The sequence below is a fragment of the Camponotus vicinus genome, unplaced genomic scaffold (assembly GCF_025532165.1).
Source record: "Camponotus vicinus isolate PSW18456_S1 unplaced genomic scaffold, iyCamVici1.0 SCAF_13, whole genome shotgun sequence".
NCBI lineage: Eukaryota > Metazoa > Arthropoda > Insecta > Hymenoptera > Formicidae > Camponotus > Camponotus vicinus.
In genome coordinates this window covers 5,288,621-5,309,768 of record NW_028141949.1, presented here as the reverse complement: position 1 = coordinate 5,309,768, position 21,148 = coordinate 5,288,621, and the positions used below count along the sequence as shown (strand labels likewise).

The following is a 21,148-nucleotide window of genomic DNA, read 5'->3' as shown; positions in this document are numbered from 1 at the left end:
CAAACTGAATGTTTATAATTTGCAATCATAAGATAATGATTATATTAGATTTGCAATGATAATGTAGATCATGAATTTATAATCATATAATGTCCTGTATATACTAGGTAAATTTGTCTCACGTGTATTCTGACAGATGTTTCGTTCTATGGATAAATAAATTAAATCGCAAATAAATTAAATTGCTAATAAGCCATCTTATACAAAAAAATAACCAATTCTATGTCTATTAACTAGAGACAATAAGTTATTTGCGACTAAAACGAATAAGTATGCTGATTTCCACAACGTTTCTTTATCGATAAACGCAAACACGACTCTGGCCGCAGGCCAAATTCTACGAGGGCACTTTTATGAATTACTAAAAATTTCCTACGTATTGTTAATAGCCGTCCCGAAAAAACGATTCGTGCCAAATAACGATTACACGGTTGTACCGAAATTCTCCGCGGTATAATGTAGAATATGATAGAAGTAAATCACTAGACGTAAACGGAACAACGTCGATTAAAGGATTAATTATACGCGGAGCTCGGTATTACACGCGGAGTTATACGTGCTTTGTTGAAATACATTTTATTGGATATTCTCGCGCACACTTCTCTTCTCACATAATATAGTTCGAGTGTCTCGAGCTTCTGAGTACGTGGTAACCCACATGAAACAAAGGACTTTACCGGCGTTTGGTCATACTATCCTGCATGGACGATCCATGGACAAAAGGACTTGAGATCTCTCTATCTCTCCCCCTCCCCTATTTCTCCTTATATACCTCCTTATGTGTATACATATATATATATATATATATATATATAATGTGTGTATATATGCAAACAGGAAATCTCCATTGTATCTATTTAGCCAACTAGTGTACACATACATTTGCAGGCGGCTTAACAGCTCTCGAACAATCTACTACTACTCCCTTCTTTCAACTCGAAATTATTTCCACTTCTGGCAAGTATTCTTCTCTCGAGAATAAAACTTTCTGAATAAACAAAGCTAACTAACATTAATTCAACGCGCATCGAGCGCACACAATGAACGTATGAAACGCGGGCTTGTGTTTATGCTTTGATGATAAAATTATCCGATCCTCCATAAAGCTAAGGATGCACTCGGACATTGTCGGGCAGAATGACGCGCGTCCTTGATATTTAAATCAAGTCGGATATTCGCGCGTCTGCGAATGCTCCCATATTTCCCAAAATGATCGAACTATTACTCGCGGAGCAGGAGAGAGGAGAGAAGAGGAGAGAAGAGAAGAGGGAGGAAGCGGACGCGCTATGTACGCGAAATGCTCGTTTGGTTATCTAATTCTGCTGGAAGTTAGGCGCCTATCGCTCCGCATGCAAAGTGCATTCGAGAGGGTACGGTGCGGTTAGTTACAAACGGACGGCAGATCCATCGCTGATTCGAGGCAGATTTGTTGGGGTAACAATGCACGTACATATTCGCGCAAGCGGCGCGCGCCTCTTCGTTGTCGGTGTACGTGTGTATATATATGAAGCACCGGAAATTCCTTTACGTTAAACTATGCCGCTGTCTGCTGACTTACGATTAGAGTAAATTCCAGAAATGCAAAGAATATTTGGCGTTTCGATACAACAAGTTTGTCAATTTTGCGTCTTGAGAACTAATTAGATAATTATTACACCGTCAGCGATTGTTACAACACGAAGAAAGACAAAGAAATTTTCATTTCTCGAGAGAATACATATTTCCCGTTCGACTGAATTAACGAAATATAATCATGCAGAGAAATTTTATGCAATTGAGTGCGTTTTAAACATGTCCCAAAAATAGATTATCGAAAATTAAATTATAGAGTAAAGATTATAATTTTATCTAATTGTCATTAAATACTGAAGTTATATGGAAAAAATATGTAAATATACTATATTTCACGAAAATTGTAACGCGCAAAAGTCTCCAGAAAAATAGAACTAATTTATTATGTTGAATGCAAGTTAGAATGATAAAACATCTGTCAAAATGCGTAAGCCATATGCATTAAAAAACTAAAAAGTATAGTAATTTCCAAAGTTACAAAATATACAAAAATTCACATATAAATAAAGCATAAAGAATCTAGTGTAATATTCGATATGGATATGTTTGAATTCTTTCTCTCATCATTCAATGTTGTGCTGTTTATTAATCAAAATTTTTCATTATTGATAAATACTTTTCTATAAATAATAAATTCTTTATTTTATAGTTTAGAATATTAAAATATTAATAAAAAAAAACTTTTACAGATTTTTTATTTAAATTAAATATCTGTTTTTTTATCATAATAATTTACTGTTAAATTTTAATATTGAAATTTGAAACAAGTTCTACATCTCACAGATTACATAATTAAAAGAATATATCTAGGTTATATATATATATATATATATATATATATATATATATATATATATATATATATATACATAATTTAATTATTAATTTTCATACATGATTTTCAATATTATATATTTATTTAATATATTCGGATAAAACTATATTATGCAAATTCGGATATTACTATACATATAATTATATGTATATATAACAAATAAATTCAACCACCAAATTACATCGGCGTCGGCTACACCTGGACCCTGCTGAAACAAGTATAATTCCTTATTCGTAATTCACAATATTTTTTATATACATAAGAAATATCAAATAATTTTATTTTCAATAATTTTGTTTATAAACTCATGGTTATTAATTTTTTTTAAATTAGTTTTTTTATTTCTTGTAATGAAGTATATAAATTAAAATTATTTTCTGAATTAATTAATGTACTATTTAGAAAAACTATAGACGAAAAATTGATTTAAAAAATTTTTGTACTATACATATAAAAATCTAAAAGATAAGTAATTTTAATATTCAAGCAATAAACTTTAAATCAAGTACTCATCAGTACTGGTTAATATTCAGCTAACATACAACTTTGACAGTTTTTGAAATGAAGTTGATATCCGAGAAATCATCTGAATACACTTAAATTCACCAAATTAATATTTGCACATTCCCGATTTTCGACACTCCCGATTTTCAGCAGATCCGATTTTTGACTTTCGAGTTTCGGCACTTTCGATATTTTTGACGTTTCCAATTTTTAATATTCTCAATTTTTGACTCTTCCGATTTTAAACATCTCCGGTTTTTAACACTTCCGACTTTCGGCATTTTTAATTTTCAACACTTTCGATATTCCTTCGCGATTTTCGCCAATTATTCCGTCTCGTTATAATCTCAGTCACCATCAAACGTAAATTAACATAATAACAATTGTATAATTATTACACATGAAGTGATTGAAATAAACGAAAAGAATTGGTGCGCATCAAAAGCGCGATAGTGATAGATTACAAATATTAAGAGAAATTAATTACGATGCACATTACTTATTATTTTACTACGATCATTATCCACGGAAATATGGAATTTCGATTATGCATACATCGCGCAGACCGTGTTCCATAACAAATTGACTAACAATAAGTAATTATCAATTACGTACACGTTCGAGAGTTACAAATAATCCATAGAAACTTTCCGCTATTATTTCACTTATATTATTTTATGATAATCAATACATTGAAATAACGAGTCAAGGCAGTAATTGTGCTCATGAAACGTTTAATTGAGATACATTTAAATATTGTAATTGAAAATATTACTGGACTTGAAAAAACTCTTGCGTATCGTAGCTAAGAAGTTAGGTTAAAGATGAGGTTATGTTAAAGACGTACCGATCATTCTCAAATATTATTACAACCGTTGAAATGCACGATTACTTACAATAATCCAGCTTATACGATATTGCAGTCGATCCTTCCTACGTTGCTTCTCAATCACAAGTCACTCTTTATGTATAAAATCACGAAAAACATGCGGAATAACTTCGACGTTACGTCCCGATGCTTGAGGCGTCACAACGCGAAGTAGCAGCTTTAGCTTTGTATTGTTGTATGTCAAGGTTAAACGCGCGCGATTTAGATGTATGATATGTCGCACATATTTTCACTTTTAGTGCACACACTCGGAAATCATTTAAATTTACTTGTTATATGATCGAAATATATTTATATATACTGCTAGCGATTAAAGTTGTAGTATATTCATATATTGTGTTACCATTTTAATGACTAACAATATATATTATGGTTTCTTATATTTATTATATTTTATGTGTCTATAATATACATATGTACTACAGAGAGAGAGGGAGCATCTATTAAAATCTATCAAGATATCAAAAAATTTTAATAGACATATTCTACAACATATGAAAATAAATCCGAAATTATAATTAGAATATTTCCTAATAAAAAAAATTTTTCGAAGACAATTTGTCGAAGGCAATTTTATAAGATATTACAACTAATTATTTTCTTTTTTTAAGTTAAAATACATTAAAATCCCTTAAAATGTCAAAAAATTATTATTAGTTTTGATTTTTATTTTAGAATACTTTCGCCTACATATTTTCAAAAATATTTGGTTTAGAATTTTTTTAAATATTTATTTCGATAATTTAATACTAAAGACAAACATTTAATTCCAATTATTTATAATTATAATATAATTAATGCTTTTTAATATACTTCTAAACATTTTATGAAAAGCACTATTATATATATAAATTATTATTTAACTATGTAACAACATACATATTTTATGTAATACTGAAAATTTGAAAAAACTCATTCACTTCTAATGCATTTTCGAAGTATAATTTACTAATTTATCTTATTATCTCCTTGCAAATGAGAAAAAATTATATATTATTCTCGTCACACTTATTGGAAATATTAAGTTCGCTCGTAACATATTGTGTTAGTTTGTTATTTATAAATTAAATCAAATCTTTTTTTTATTTAATATTATTTATTTCTTCGAACTATTTTTACAATTTACGACAATATCTAATTTGTCATATAAACAAAACATTTGCAACATAAAAATCAATAATTTTACACATAAAAGAGGATACGTTCGAGTGTACATTTTCTTAAGATACTATTTACTACTATTTTTATTTACTACAAAGATTATATTTACTGCAAAATTGTGAAGAAAAATTCCTTGATTGATTTCGTAGCCGTGTCTTCATGATATACATTTCAAAAGACTGAGAAAAGATATTACATATATAATATAAAGAAAATAAAATATATTAAAATATATTAAAACTTTTTATTATTAATATAAACAAAATCATATTACATAATACAGTCGAAATTGAAATTATTTATAAAAAAAAACATTCTAGATAATATAAAATTTTATTTCACGTTGTAATAATGTAATAATACAAGCAAATATCATGACTGTGAATTTTAATGAAAAAAATTGAAAACCAATTAACAAATTTCGCCATTTAATAAAACTCTAATATTAAATATAATAACTTTCTAATATGAAATATATAATAAAATGTGCTATTTATTTAAAAAAAATAAATTTTTCTTTGATAATGATTTTTCATTCGATAGAATTTCTAACAAAATATGAAGAAAAATTTATAATAATTTCATTAATTTATTTATATGTTATTTTAATCAAATTTTTTACCATTTTTATTTTCCCCATTTTTTACGAAGAAATGGTTCGAGGATTGTAGTCCACGCACCCTGTGGTTCAGGATTAGCTTCAGTAACTCCAAACATAATCAATCCTAATAGGATGCAACTCAAGAACAGTTGGAGTAACAATGAAATCATCTTTCTGATTGTTGAAATAACTGCCACAATATGGCTAAGTTCGATTTAACTTGGATTCTTCTGAAGGAAACTGAACAGAAAAATATCAACGTACATACGTATATATAAGCCAAGCCTGGTCTATATACACACAGCTTACATAATACTTACAACAATTCGGTCTACAGCTCTGCAATTAACTCTTCCAACATTCGTTTCCAATCGCAAGTTTCATTCTTTGCATAAAATCAAGAAAAATATTCAAAGCAATTTCGATACGTCTTGACACTAATCGTTCGCGACGCGTAATGACTACGTGTCTCTCGTTTGACTGCGCGTGACTCGCATTTCCCCGTTTCAAAAAACATTACCATTTATAAATATTAATAAATATCTTACATAATTACGTGGCCATATTAACTGACAACATGTTATCTTCTTGACATTTTTCTGTCGTTATGATAAAAGAAAACTAAAAATATCTTATGAAAAGATGCATGAACAACAGCAATTTTACACCAGCGACAATGATGCCAACATTGACATTGAATTATATTTTAGCAGTCTCTTATAAAATTTTGTTGGATATGAATTATATAAAATTATTACTACGAAATGCGACAATCGCATCTATTAATTCGATGACAAATAAAATTAATCAATGGAAATAAAAAGCGATATTTTACAATCAACTTCTGCTTCTTGTATCATATTGTTTTAAAAATCAATTATATGTACAATAATTCTCTCTATCTCTCGAGTATCATTTACATAAATTAAATCAACCTAAAATAGTACGAGCTATTTTTTTTTGACGACCTTCATTTTGCATGCAAAATCTCTCTCTTTCTGTTCCTCTTTATTTATTCTCTTTATTTATATATAATATATTAAAGTTACATACCGCGCGTGTATAAAATTTATTTTCTTCGAGAAAATAAAAGTTATACGATAGTTATACTTATCTTGGAAAAAGAAACTTAATATGCAGCATGTCAGTGAATTGACTTCATGTCTCATCTCAGCAAGAATGCAGACACATTTCTTATTTCCATGAAGCATCCCTTGTAACTTTATGGAAAATAAGTTTGATACAACAGCTACTGAGTCTACCGCAAGTTGGACATCACGTAATGTTGTTGTAAAGACCAAACTTTAGCCATCTAGAGTTCCTTTGGCTACATTATAGAATGAAATTCCAGGACATCGAATATTATCGTTTCAAGTGTAATTAACGCAATTAAGCAGAAAATACGTAAAATAAAAGCAAAGTTCTTTGACGAAATAATTTAAACGACGAAATATTCTGTCAATAATAAGTTACGTTAATTGTTTCCTTTTTTTTTTAAGAATTGCATTGCAATGTTTAGCTTTTTCTTCGGAAAACTACGCACATTCGTGTAATCTAGCCAAACAATTTTACTGGAAAAGAGATATTTGGTAAATTTCAAACGCGAAATATATTCCTTGTCATACATAAAGAATGTGTGTTTCATTGGAATAAATTTATTCTCTCTCTCTCTCTCTCAACTGCTTGACACACGGTGATACGTCATGTTTAGCTTTTAAAAAGTTTAAAGAACATAAAACTCATGAACATATCGATCAATATTTTTCGTTTTTCTTCAGACACAACGACCTACCCTGGAACATACGAAAGTTTTTGAAGAACCAGCTGAGGGAGTTCAGGTTTGATGACCTGAGGGACACTCATCCTTGGTCACGAAGCGCCTGGAGCCACACAGATCTCAAGAGATTGAAGGAAGGCATGGTTGCAGCGCAGGTGAGTTTAATAATAACGGCAATAACAGGAGTTCCCCGTTATTACTTCGAGTAAAGTTCGTCCGACCAATCGTTGAACTGATTGAATGTATCGAAAATTTTCTGATCAATATCAAACATTCGACCTTATTATAATTAATTGCTATTAATATTTACATCGCGAAAAAGCGGCTTCGATTTCGAAAGTAAAGTTCAATAATGCTTTGAGGCTTTCAAATTTGATTTGATTTTATAATGATATGCAACTGAATACTTTTAATTATGTGAAATTGAACAAATTATACATAAATATAAATAATAGTTATGTAATACGATTAAATACTTGAAAAAATTATTGTAAAGCTACGCGTATCGGATATGATAATTTTTTTATTACAATTTTAATTGCGTTAATTATATATATTACGCTCACGAATATTTCTATCGTTTTATCGTTTTTAAAATTTTTGTTCTCACACTAGAGGCATAAATCTATAACTAAATTATGATTATATTTACTCTTAGAAACGAAAATGTATATCATATTATATCACAAAAAGAAATAAAAATAGAAAAAATAACCTCATCGTGGAATAATTTTCATCTTTCTCAGTTTTCGTAAACAAACCAAGCAATTAGTCGAGTTTAACATGCTATTTTCACCAACTTCAGCAGCCCGTGAGTGAAAATTAAATCCACGCGAATGAGGGAATCGCATGTCATTCGAAGCTACAGTACCGCCAAATTGCAATTAAATGTTCGCACATAGAATTCGACCTGTAGAATCATCGACATTTATAACTAATTTAAAGTCACGTTAATCTATCTGATTTAAATTTAAGCGCCTGACTCTTAGAATCGCATGCAATTGGCCGTTCAATGAAATGTACATCGTATTCTGTGAAGCCTGTTTTGTTCATGGCAAGCATGGGATTATTAATTTATGGCGTGCTGTGTACGTAACTCCGCTATAAATCAAACAGCTGCGGTGCCGCGCCTAATAGCAATTAATCGATTTTACGAAGATTTCGTGTCTACGCTTAGTTAAACACTAATGCGTAACGCTTGCAAGTTGAAATATCCCAATACGCGAATTTGCGCAAATATCGCGTAAATTCTATCCTAACAGATACGATAAAATTTACATCACAAAGAGGATTACACGCTACGAAATATGCTATATGAAATACCAGGATAATAAAAAACATCTGTGAACATGTTATAGTGACGGAATTAACTATCTATCGTGTTACATCGTCTGGAACAATTTCGTGGACAAAATCTTCCGATTAACGCGAATTACCAGCGGATCTGATCTCTCTTTTTGGCCGTGGGAATTTAACGAAAATATAAATTCGGTCTTTCCGATCGCGCAGTTAAAGCTTTCGCGCGCGACGCTTTCACCGAGAGATCGTTAATAACCGAGGATTAATCTAAAATCGCAATTAAGATCTGGTCATAAAAAATCGCTTCTTGGTTCAATTAACGGCGGAAACGGCTCTTTAACGACCCGAGGAAAATCGAGGCGAACTTGGGCAATTAATTTCCTTCGGTTGCCCGCCGTGCTTCACGCGCCGCCGAAAATTTACCACGACAAGATCGGTTTCTCCTCCCTCTACTCCGAAATACCTTCGATTAATCTCACGAAAATCTTTCTCCTATGGCTTACGGTATCGTTTTGTATAAACTTCGACATAGCGCGCGCGAAACTTTGCACATAGGATGTCTATCGAGAATGGCTTCTGAGTACATCTAAGGTTGTCTAGAGTAATTTGCTACGAAAAACTAAAAAGTGAAAAGATCAGGATAATAAACGGTTTATAAAAGAGATTTTGATATACTATCATTATTAAACATATGATTTTCCCAGGAAAAAAGGTATGAAAATAATCCAACAATAAGAAATTAAAAATGTATTAATCTGAATTAAAGAATATATTACATAATAATAAATACATATGAATGATATGAACACTCAAGGCAAATATTGCACGAAAATTCTTTCAAATGATAAGACTTCCTACAATTTGAAGCATTCTCATTATCAAAAACCTTCCTTTGTACGTATCGCGAGTTTATTGCATTTAAAGCAATTCTCAAAAGAGAACAGAAGCGGGGAATTTATTTACAGTATTCAAGACGTGAAGTACATAGTCGAGAGTAAAAGAAGGAAGAGATGAAGACAAGAGTCGCACATAGTCGCATATACGCGTAGGCAAAGTAGCCCGATGGAAAGTTTCGAGAGGGAATGCGTACGAAGATACAAAAATATTCCTCCGAAACGTGCTCGAACGTTGAATTTGACGGAACGTGCTGCATATATGTAAATCGTCGATACATATAGCTCGCGATTCATTCAAACGAGACTCTTGGCTCGTATTAAATAAGCAATGCGACTCGATAGCACGGTAATAGCCGGTATACCGGTCATAGACCCGTTACGAATACGATATAGCGGACCTGGAATCCATTTAAGAGAGCCGATATCGAACGACCGCGGAAACGCAGCGTATACGAAGCGCGATATATACATTCTTAAATGCATTGAATCTCGGATTAAATCGGAAGGAGGATTACGGGATTTCGGTCTCTCGATATTCATTTTCGAGGTGCCTGCGCGCCTCGCGTCCTACGCGTAAATCCGTGCTTTTTCAAACGAGATTCGAGACCTCGTACGGGAATACGTGCGAGATCTGTTAAAACGCATTACGAATTAACACGAACGCGTTACAGCAATTCGTTGCGACGCTGGTAAAGATAAATAATATATCGCGTGAGGTTACATCGACGTGAAACTTTCAGTTACAATAGAACTTTGGCGCGCAGCGGGATGCACAGAAATTGAATGTTTCCGAGCGGTGTCGGATAAAAGCGTAATATCGAAGATCACCCGATATATTCCCCGTCGGTGAGAGGCAAAATTTCTCGAGAGACCTTTGAAAATACCAGCGTTCTCGTTAGTAAGACAGTCTCGGCGCGTGATTCAGCCATTAGGAGCCGGTCTAGACGCGCAGTTATGGCAGCTACGAGCGAAGTGCCATGATAAAAGGGTTGGGGCGCGATTCGAAAAGTCGACCCTTAAAGCGCAAAAATGGAACGAAACCTTTGAAAAGGATCGAGGTCTTGCTCGCTCACCTTAACGCTAAGATATCCGTTTACTTTCAAACAAGAAGGGAAGAAGGGAACGAGCGAGCATCCACCGCTAATGAGAAGACGTGTAAATGCGCGTCATTTACCATCATAATGTAATGAAATCATTAATGTTATTAAATGAAACATTAATCTGATGCATAATGACGTAGTAGAGCGCATAGTCATGTTTACCGTGCGAGGCAACATAATGCGTTACGAGCAATTTTTCATAATTAATGCCAATCTGCGATCACGCGAGATGCGCAAGCTGTAGCTCGTAATCGCATAAAAAAAATTATGAGAACGATAACGCAACGCATAATGGTCGGATAATTGCGCGAGAGTTTTTCTTTTAATATAAATATATCACATTTATACGCGAATCATTAATAACGCGATTAAAATGGAAACGCGAGAATTTTGTAATTAAACTGAATAAAAGCGCGCAAGATATTACACGTAGAACACCGTATTATAATAATAATAAAGCCGCATGATTATAATATTATCCAATATGCATATTATTTTCATCGGTTTTTAATTTTTAATTTTTTTAATAATTTTCTAAAAATATATTATTTAAAAGTATTAACGGCATAGCAATATTGAAGAGAATATCAAAGGGAAAGCAAAGCATGAGAGTTGTTCATACCATATATATTTCGGATTATGTTCCGACCTCAACAGATCCCTTAAGGTATCCAGTCTGCCAACGTCAGGACGAAAGGGATAACCACTCGGTTATGTCCATTGGGACGAACTCGCATACACATGCATGCACATAACACGTATATATAACGCATATACACATATACGGTAACCAAACCGGGGCCCTCGATCTATCACTGTCCTGGTTAATTCAAACGGACTGACTGGTATCCACTGTGAAAGGTTACTCCATTGATCGCGTGCTGTCGACTTACATAGAATCTTACATAATATCACGACGTGGACAAGATTTTCCCTTCTAATGATCCTTTTTTGACAAACATACAAGCTTTCTCAATCAAACGCACATCAAAATAGAGAAAATAAAAGTATCAATTTCTTTTGTTATTACGTATTAATATAAATTTTAGTTTCTTGAATATGAATTTTTTTTTAATTATTTTCTCGGAAATGTATACATTTTATTCTCATTTAATGGAGATCTAATACAAAAGAAAGCCAAAACACACTTCCCCATTATGATCTCATGCACAGTACATTACGCATCGTAGAATCCGAAGAATACTTGAAGAATCGATACAAGTACGTTTGAACCCTCGGGCTGTCTATCGGCGAGATTCTCGGCATTTCCAGCACATCACAAATCACGAAAGTGCATTTCAACTTGAGATGAGCCGAAGCTACCCGATTTATCGCGTCTCTCGGTGGGAATTTGCGTTACACCTTCGGCGACTTCGCAGCAAGAGAAGCAATTTGAGGTAAGACGGGAGAAAATTTACGTTTCCCGTAGTTGTTTCGAAATATTAGATCCATTGTAAAAAGATTGATGGGGAAGATGTAACGCCAGCGGCAAAACACGTTTTTTTATCTCTCTTTTTCGACAATTGTTATTAAATTGAATTTTTACTTTTCCATTTTTTTGTTATATTTTAACATTCAATAACTAAACGATCGAGTAGTAATAAAAATAATAAATCGATCAAATATACGAATAATTTCAATACCGATAAATTCGCCAAAACTATGTAAAATAATAACAAATAACATGTAAAAGACTATTATTTTTTGTAAAAAATTAATATTTAAAAGTATTTATTTTATTTTTATATAGTTCGCCGTATTGTGTTCTCAAGTAGTAGATAAAATAGAGAGCAGTATTTTTGCGATTCTAATATTGCAAGAAGCTCGCGAGAGAAATCCGTACATTACAACGCGATACGAAATACGTTTGAAATTTACACGGTGCCAGATGCGAGGATTAATAAAGTAACACGATAAGAAAGAAAGAAAGCAATTTTTTAAATCGATTTTCACGTGCGCGGTTCTTCGCGAAGTGATCTCCGCGAGGTAAGTTAAAACGGCCGTCTTAATAGCCAGTTCACATTGCGCGGCTACAAGATTGCTAAAACTTATCTCGTACTACGGCGAGAGGAAGAGAGAGAAAAAGAGAGGGAGAGAGATAAAGAGAGAAAAAAAAGAAAAAGAGAACTAAAGAGAGAGCAGGGGGTCCTTACAACCACAGTTCGCCTTTAAGTAGAATCGCAGATACGACACGTTGTATACACGCAGAGAGGAGAGTATTTTTACGAACGTCTGACCTAAAACTCGCCACAACTACTGCTCGTTCTTGCGCGCAGCTGAGAAAGGTGCGGAAGGGAAAAGAGGAACCCCTTGCACACATACATACACATTATATACACATACGGAAACATGTTTTGTGAATGTCTGACCTAAAATGCTGCGGTAACTGCCTCCTTGCAGTATCGTGAGGGGGAATACGAGGAGCGATTGTACCACTAATACAGACGTCGGTATATTTCGCTTAATATCCCTGCATTTTCTCTGATGTAAGATTACGTGGCGTTGTTCATCTTTTGAAATCAAGTTTCTTCCATCGTGACATTTGAAATTAAGATTTCGCATCTAGAACTGGAATTGCTGATAACGGGAATGCAATTGCGAACTCGAAATAGTGCTTGTTTGCGTATATGAACGTATATTTCTCCATAATTATCGTAAGAAAGAATGAAAAAAGGCCATTAATGGCGAATGATATTTTATTCATTGATCATATATAATTTCTGTAATCTCAAATAATGTAGTACACGTGAGTGCAGCACATTAGACACGAAAGATGTCATGTCTGACACGATAATGCGCTAGTTTAAATAAATACCGCGCGTATACTCGATATAACGTCAAGTTTACTTTTTTTTTTAATTTTTCCGACGGCTGTATTTGCTCCGCAAGTAATCATTCGACTATATATACAAGAGCAATTACGAGTTAAAAGTTGTTCCGTCTTGTGCAGTTTCCGTTTGGCGTACCGACATTAAACCGCGAGCGTAGGCTGAACTTTCCGCTCTCTACCGTTGAATTATTTACGCGTCGCAATTAGCCGTCTCGCGGCTAAAAGTCACCGAAGTACTCGAAATACCCGAGTCCCGAACCGTAATTACGGCTGCTGGCATCGCGCGCGATTAAAGTCGTCACTATTCGCGACGTCACCGGCGGCTTCGCGATTCGCGACGGTGCAATTCCTGTCAACTGCAGACCGAAGCGATACTGAAAGAAAAACCGGAAGAATCCCCTCGTGCCTCCTCGTCCGTTGATTTACGGCGCGGCGACGGTAATTTCACGCCTCAAGCATAAATTTCTTCCGCATTGTTGAATAAAACTTCTCGCCGACGACGCGATGCGCGCACTTGTGCATAATATAGTGCGAAAAATTTGCGCTAAAGTAAGACACCTCTCGTCCTAGTTTCGATTACAAAACACCAACTTAATGTTTATCATGTCCGAGTTCAGACGGTGTCACCTGACGAGATATCAAGCGCTTCTCTTTTAATGAAAATTTATTAACTTCATGTAAAATTATTCTTCTTTTTTCCTGCTTTCTTTGCGAAAAGTATATTTAAGGACATAATGAAGCGCAACAAAGAAAGCAATCTAATCACAGTGTTGTTTAATTTACGGACTATAAGGATAACCAGCTAAAGTATGCACATAAATTCTGTAATGTCAAACGGATGTCGTAACGAGCAAAAGAACTAATTATATCACCGCGCGACGATCTCGCGTGACGGTTAAAAACAGAAATCGCGATCTCCGCATCGCGTGCCTTTTTGAAGTCGCGTTGGTTTTTTGTAATGTCATGTACAATGTCATGCATAGAGCGTAACCTTAAAAGACGGTACATTCAGAGCCAAATTATTCCACAAATCGAGCCATTATATTCTTGCTTTTGAATGCATTACGCAAAGGGACCCTTAAAGTTTCTGTTATTTACGATCCCCGCCGATACCCGGTTATTTAAAATGCAAATTATCCCGTGTTTGTAGACTATCGTAATGTGCATTTAATTATATATTCCTAATGTTATCAGATGCTGGATTAAAACGGAGCATTAAATGTGTCAGAAATATCTCGTAATTAGAATACGAATGAGATTAACGTTATTGTATTTTAAATTAGAATAAGCCCATGAGAGCCAATATTGAATACAAGTAATCCTTTGTAATAAATCGCAACCTTTTTTATCGATTTTAGCTTTAGCATGAAAATAGCCTACTTTACATTTCAGTATCGTCATAATATATCCATTAATATGATGAATTTTCGATTGAGCTTATCGATATAAAATTTATGTATCTTTTACATAATTAAATAATAATCATCATTTACATTCGCTTGTTGTATATAATCTATAAAATATAATCTAATATATCATTATATAATGATCTTTATATTAAAAATAAAAAATTAAGAATATTATTCAACACATGTTCGTAGATTAAGCAAACAAATTGATAAATTGAATAATTGACATGTTTCCGTTTTACTGTTGCAGTTCTGGTCTGCATATGTACCCTGCTCGTCGCAGCATCTTGACTCGGTGCAGTTGGCCTTGGAACAAATAGACCTTATTCGTCGATTAGTTAACAAGCATCAGGAAAATATGGTCCTGGTTACCACAGCGGAAGGTTCGTAATTTTTATTCCCGAGCACTTATAAGCTCGCAAACGCAGCGAGATAAAATCAAGAATACATGAGATATAGTAGCCCGAAACATTAAAAGCATCGCGACTTGCGAGGATGAAAATTCGCCTCGCGATGTACATTTGGCACATAGCCAGTTCGCGAATCGACCTCAATTTCGTTCAGTATTTCAAATATTTTCGATTGAACACTCACTCGATCGACACTTGGCCTCTCAGAAAAATATGTGATCGAAGATCCGCGAGAGAACTTTGGAAAGCCGATCAATTTAAAATACTCGCTATTTTTCATTCGACAGGGAATTTATTATACCGCGGATTACAACAAATATTCCACTTAACCCTTTAATGCCGACCATATTACTTGATAATCCGAGTTTCGCGTGGAAATTAATGCGTTACTCGACGCGGGATCAATCTTGCATAATTGTTCGCTATATCAATTTACTCTCTACAGAGCCAACGATGTTTAAAATTACAGAGATAAAGCTGATGCGATGATAGATTTCTCCTCGTCCAAGTAAACAGATTTTTGGATTCTCTACCTATGAATTTTTTCCCCAGTTGTTATCCACACGTCCGCATTCCTCCTGTAATCTCCGTGTGGCATTTTTCGTTGATGGATATTCGTGAAAATAAAAATATAACTAAACCGTAGCCTGTGAAAATATGTTATCCGTAACGCATGTCCGCTTGAAACCGGCGAAATCGCTATAGCGTTAAATTTTCATTATCGAATCGGATTACCTATTTGCCGCTCGAGTCCTTGACATGTTTGAGATCCTTTGGCACTGTGTCAGCGAGAAACGTCGTTCTCCATTCTTCGTCATTTTCGATATGGACTTTCCTTTCAAAAATTTAGAATGCACTTTAGATAGTGAAGAAGAAACGCGAACCAGAAAACGAGCAATCGCTCCTTCAACGTAAGAAGCATCTTTCGAATGTCTCTTGAAGTGTCTTTCGACCTCGTCAAATCCATTTCGGAACGATCCGCCAGAACAGTCGAGTTTTCCAGGTGCGAAGTTCCACAAAAGAATTAGAAAAAGGCGAGAATGTAATAAGATCGATTGAAGGGAGAGGTTTTTCTCCCGTCAGTTTTTCTTTATTTTTAGAAGAGAAATTTTTACACGGAAAAGACGGAGCTTTTACGCATACATGTATCACCGAATTGAAGAGACGAGAAATAGTCTGCACGAGAAATGAAATTCATTTACTGATTCCATGAAAAATTTAAAAAAAAAAGAAAAAGAGAAAGAGAATTACGAGAGTCCAATTTCGTTTGTATTGATAAAAATATGGCAGAGCAATATCACATCAATAATATTTTCATGGTGTATTTTGTACAGAGAGATTACATTTATATAAATAAATATATAAATTCGTACATCACTTTTTGCTCCATATCTATCAATAACAACAACAAATTGCTATAGCTTTCGAAATTGTCATTTTCCATTTTGTAATTGCTTTTTAATAAATTGGATTGAATAATAATATTATATAGCATTTCCAAATAAAATATTATTTACAAAATTTTGATGAATATGCCAAAAAATAAAGTTCTAGAATTTTAGAAAACATCGAAAGGTTTTTTAGACATATTAATATGACGTATTAATATGATTTTCTCTTTTTCTTTTTAGAAGCTTTTACTCTAAATGATTTTCAAATATTTATGTCATCTAAACTGTCTCAATTCTTATTATAATTTAATTTTAATAATATCTCCATATAATTGATTCATCGAGAAACTGCAGTGCTTGAAAATGTTCAATGTTACATTAATTTCTATAACTATTAAACATTTAAAAATAATAGATATTACCATATCGTAAATACATAAAACCTCGATGAGATTTTTCCTCAAGCATGGAAGAAATGTTGAATCGGTAAAAGAAAAGATAGAAAAAGGCAATGACTACAATGTGATGAATCTGCGACATCGAGAAAACGAGAAAACGAACAAAGATAGTCTCGGTAAATAGTCTTAATCGCTTTATCGATTGGTTTTCGTTTTGACGTATGCATTCCTGGACAAAGACTTGCTATGAAAACAATTCAAGATTAATATTACGGGAAATCGCTGCTATATCTTTTTTTATTGCAAACACTATAGACACAAATTGCAGCTTCGGCACACAAATGAAATGATTATACATATACATAATAAAATACGCTAGTGGCAACATCGACTGTTATTATTACATTATCAAATATTTTACGATATTTATATAATATAAAAACAGCTTACTGAGACGGAGTTATTTAGAGAAATTATTAACAGAGAAGATTCAAGTGCATTTTATTAAATATAAATTGGAGATTGATGGTATAGGAAATTTCTCACACACAGGTTCTTGAATTTTATTGGAATATGTCAAATTCTTTTTCTCATTTTTAATAAACAATATAAAATTCCTGTCATAATTCTTAACCGCATCTCAATTATTGTTATTACGCTATTTCTCTTTTCTGTTACGTTTTTCTCTCTCTTTCTTTTTCTCTTCTTGCTATCTCTATTATTTTTAATATGTCATATTTCGCGAAGATATGTACGCGTCAGGAATTCCTAGAAAATATTCCTATATTTGGCGAGCAAATATTTGCCGTTGGATTTCGTTGTCCCGCTGTCACAATGCGCGCTGTCTAAGCGTAACGCAAATCCGATGAGAAGATGATGGAACGCAAGAAAGATGCACCGGATGGTGAATTCCAACCAGAATGGAAAAATGTCGGTCCGATACGCCGACCGATATACTTCGTTCGATAACCCCGAACGTCGACGACTGCATGTCGCCGCTCACATGCATATGTAAATGAACATAAAATACGCATATGTACATTCATATGTACGGACATCTGATTGTACCAAACCGACAGTCCCATATTCCCCATCGCGACTTTCTCTCCGCTGATTAAAAGACCAAGGTATTTCAGAGGCAACATAGAGATATTTGCTGTAATTTCGTCGGACGTTATAGTGCGCTTTCGAGCGATATTTTAGAGTGTCAAACGTATCTCGAGAATGACATTTCCTAGATGAAATAAATTTCGGTGCAAATTGTATATATAAATATATCAATAAATTTGAATTGATCAAAAAAGGTTACATTTAATTTTCGGAGCAGTATTTATCTGTCATTTCCTACGATATACGTAGGGAAAAAATTACGTACTTCATTTTCCGCGCGTAACTCGGTCTTTATTCATATTTTTCGAAGCATCGCCTTTACTTTATTCACAGCGCATTACGTGAGTGTTGATAAGAAGACAAACGATCATATGTCACCGTAAAGAAAACCGCATGCTCGTCTTTTTAAAATTATATGCAAATTTTATGCACATCGGTAGCGCGTTATCTCTTCCGACTGGAAAAGGGAGTCGCGCGAAAAGAGTGCGCCATGCGCGCGCGCGCACGCGAGATGGTACAAAATATAGCACTTTGGGGAAGCAATCTGCCAGATGGAAGAAAGGGTGCCGGTAGAACGTGGAAGATGAGAAATTCCACGAGAAATGGAAGAATGTTCTGAAACCATGGAGCTCCGTAGTTCCTCCGATAATGTCGAAGAGCACTCATCTTATATATGTGTGTGTGTGTATATATATATATATATATATATATATATATATATATATATATATATGTGCGAGTGCATACATATACATTCGCATGCATGTACAGACATAGGATACATGCATACATCCGTATGAGAGCAGGCGAACCGATACATTCGCAGGGCAAATGTATCAGCGTTACATGAGAGCGGGTGCAAAAGTATAAATCGCTAGGCGCACTAAATCAAGGACCCATCGACAGCACGCGTTTTATTCGCGTCGCTCCTTTTTTGTCCATTCGTCCATTAGAAGCCGTAATACAACGTAATCGCTGGCCATGTCAACGGGAAAAATTAAAGCCGTCCCACCGCGACAAATGACATCGCTGTGACACATTCGGTTTGACTCGGGATTCGAGCGGGAAAAAATGCGCATTGTTAAACTTTTTTAACGTTCGTAGACGAAGAAAAGAAGAGGGTTCATTTTCCGCGAGGATTGAAGAACCTCTTGGATCTAAAGTGACTTAAATAGACATGTCGGGAGTCTTCATACAAGGCTATTGAAAGATAGGTACCACGATCTTTCGTTGTAAAAGAGGATTATTTAAAAAGTATGCAAATTTTAGTAGGATACTTTTCTACTTACCAACTTTCGTTTCACGAACTTTCGCAAGTAGGAACAAAATTATAATTCGTCAGTGCCAACGCAGCGAGCAGTCGCACCGCTTCTAAAAAAAAGAATGTAAAACAATTTAGTTAGAGATAATGCGATTTCTGTTTCTTTTTTAACACAATTTGCCTTTTATTTCTCAACAAAAAATTTAAGTAAAATAATTCCGACTTAAAAAATAACTGACCCAGAAAATTGAATTTATTTCTGAAAGTGTTTTTTTCTCTTATGCAAGAGAGAGTCCTACATCGAGTTCTTCAATTATCTGTATGAACTCTTCAATTATCGATCGTTGAATCAATATATGAATGACACGTACAGATATTTATTAATAAATGAGAACGTATTAAAAATACACCTGTAAAAATACATCTGTATATTGTAACGATGCGACATACAGGTCGTATTATGTATTCCGGTTTACTGCTTTTGTGTGTGATATTACCTCGCTCCGGAATGTTATTTTTAGAAGCGCGGTAATCCGTTGACGTCAAGTGTATTACTTCCGCCTAGCTGCCGTGAATTCTTTGTAATTGGATGATAAATTACAACGTTGCTTTTTTTTATCAAACTCATCTGTAAGCCGATGTTGACGTATGCTCAAGCGGGCAATAAGAATTCGTACGGAAAAACGATAGAATTATACACACGATAAAATTATAATTTGCGTTTGTATGCGAATGTATTGACGGCAAGACGCTCCCTAAACCGACGTACCCAATAAGGTATTTTAATCAAATCCGCATGACGCATACCGCGAAATTGAATTCCTCGATACCATCGACCGGATCTTCTGCCGACAAATTTGGTTAAGTGATTAAACGTCGCAAATCGAATTCGCGGAATGACAAAATGCTCGATTACCCGTTGATTAAGAGCCCTAACTTCACCCGCTGAGTTTTCTTCGATCGATTCCGGGTTTTGGATTTTAGCGGCCCGAGATCATCATCGGCTTAATTAACTTCTATTTATACTATGTAATTAACGATCGTCGCGATGAAACATTCGATAACGACAGATAATTTGAAAGATTTAATTAATCCAAAGAGATCAGAGACGTCGGATAAGCTCGCTTAATTATAATCCACATGCGTCGTGCATTGTGGGCGTCGTAATTGAATTTTATATTCGTATCATTTACGCTCGGCCTCGCACGAAATAAGAGGGACACACGGGTAAAATATCGCGCTTAAGTATTTTTCTCCGACGATATTTCGTCTCGACAATTTCGGAGCGTACGTAAATCCGTCGAAAACGCTGCTTGAGCGCGACTTCGTCGTTGTTTTCCAATGTCGCGCGCAAACAGAATTTGCAAACTTTCTCAGATCCATTTACCATCGGCATTACTTATCGGGAGCACGACTGGGAAACTTTGTAACGGTGTTTCAACTATATATTATTTGATTCACGTGTCACTCGCGTTACGTGCTAAAAATCACGGAAATGAGATTCTTTCGATGATGTAAAAATTAATGGACAAAATATAAATTAGATTCAAGTTCGTCGAAGAGTTTAAACGTTCACATTTATGTATATTGTCGGGATTTATCTATTTAACGCACGCGTCTGGAACACATTTCTCCTTTATTGATTTCAAATGGCGCGTGTGATACAAATTCACCGCTATTCTGTCAGAATAATAGCTCGTAATAG

General features: G+C 34.2%; 2 protein-coding genes and 1 long non-coding RNA gene across 5 annotated transcripts in view; 1 reads left to right on the top strand and 2 right to left on the bottom strand.

Moving 5' to 3' along the window:
• The window catches only part of Vermilion (Tryptophan 2,3-dioxygenase vermilion), a 225,289-nt gene extending 221,327 nt beyond the window's left edge, over positions 1-3,962 (bottom strand). The window contains exons 1-2 of one of the 3 annotated variants that reach the window (XM_083087045.1): positions 3,808-3,960; positions 2,581-2,612 (exon numbers count right to left, since the gene is read on the bottom strand). The gene's annotated coding sequence lies outside the window, so the exon portion shown is untranslated. Of the gene's footprint in view, positions 1-2,580; positions 2,613-3,807 lie in introns of all 3 variants that reach the window. The other 2 variants (XM_083087046.1, XM_083087044.1) reach the window with 2 other exon arrangements.
• Positions 1-21,148, top strand: part of LOC145964377 (dipeptidase 1) — an 80,240-nt gene that overhangs the window by 14,040 nt on the left and 45,052 nt on the right. The window contains exons 3-4 of the mRNA XM_083087051.1: positions 7,341-7,494; positions 15,124-15,256. Coding sequence (XP_082943177.1) covers positions 7,341-7,494; positions 15,124-15,256 — 287 coding nt within the window. The remainder of the gene's footprint in view (positions 1-7,340; positions 7,495-15,123; positions 15,257-21,148) is intronic.
• On the bottom strand, positions 4,877-6,045 carry LOC145964381 (uncharacterized). The gene is made up of 3 exons (XR_014436441.1): positions 5,883-6,045; positions 5,584-5,802; positions 4,877-5,140 (listed from the first exon to the last, which is right to left on the bottom strand). It is a non-coding gene; the product is annotated as an uncharacterized LOC145964381 (long non-coding RNA).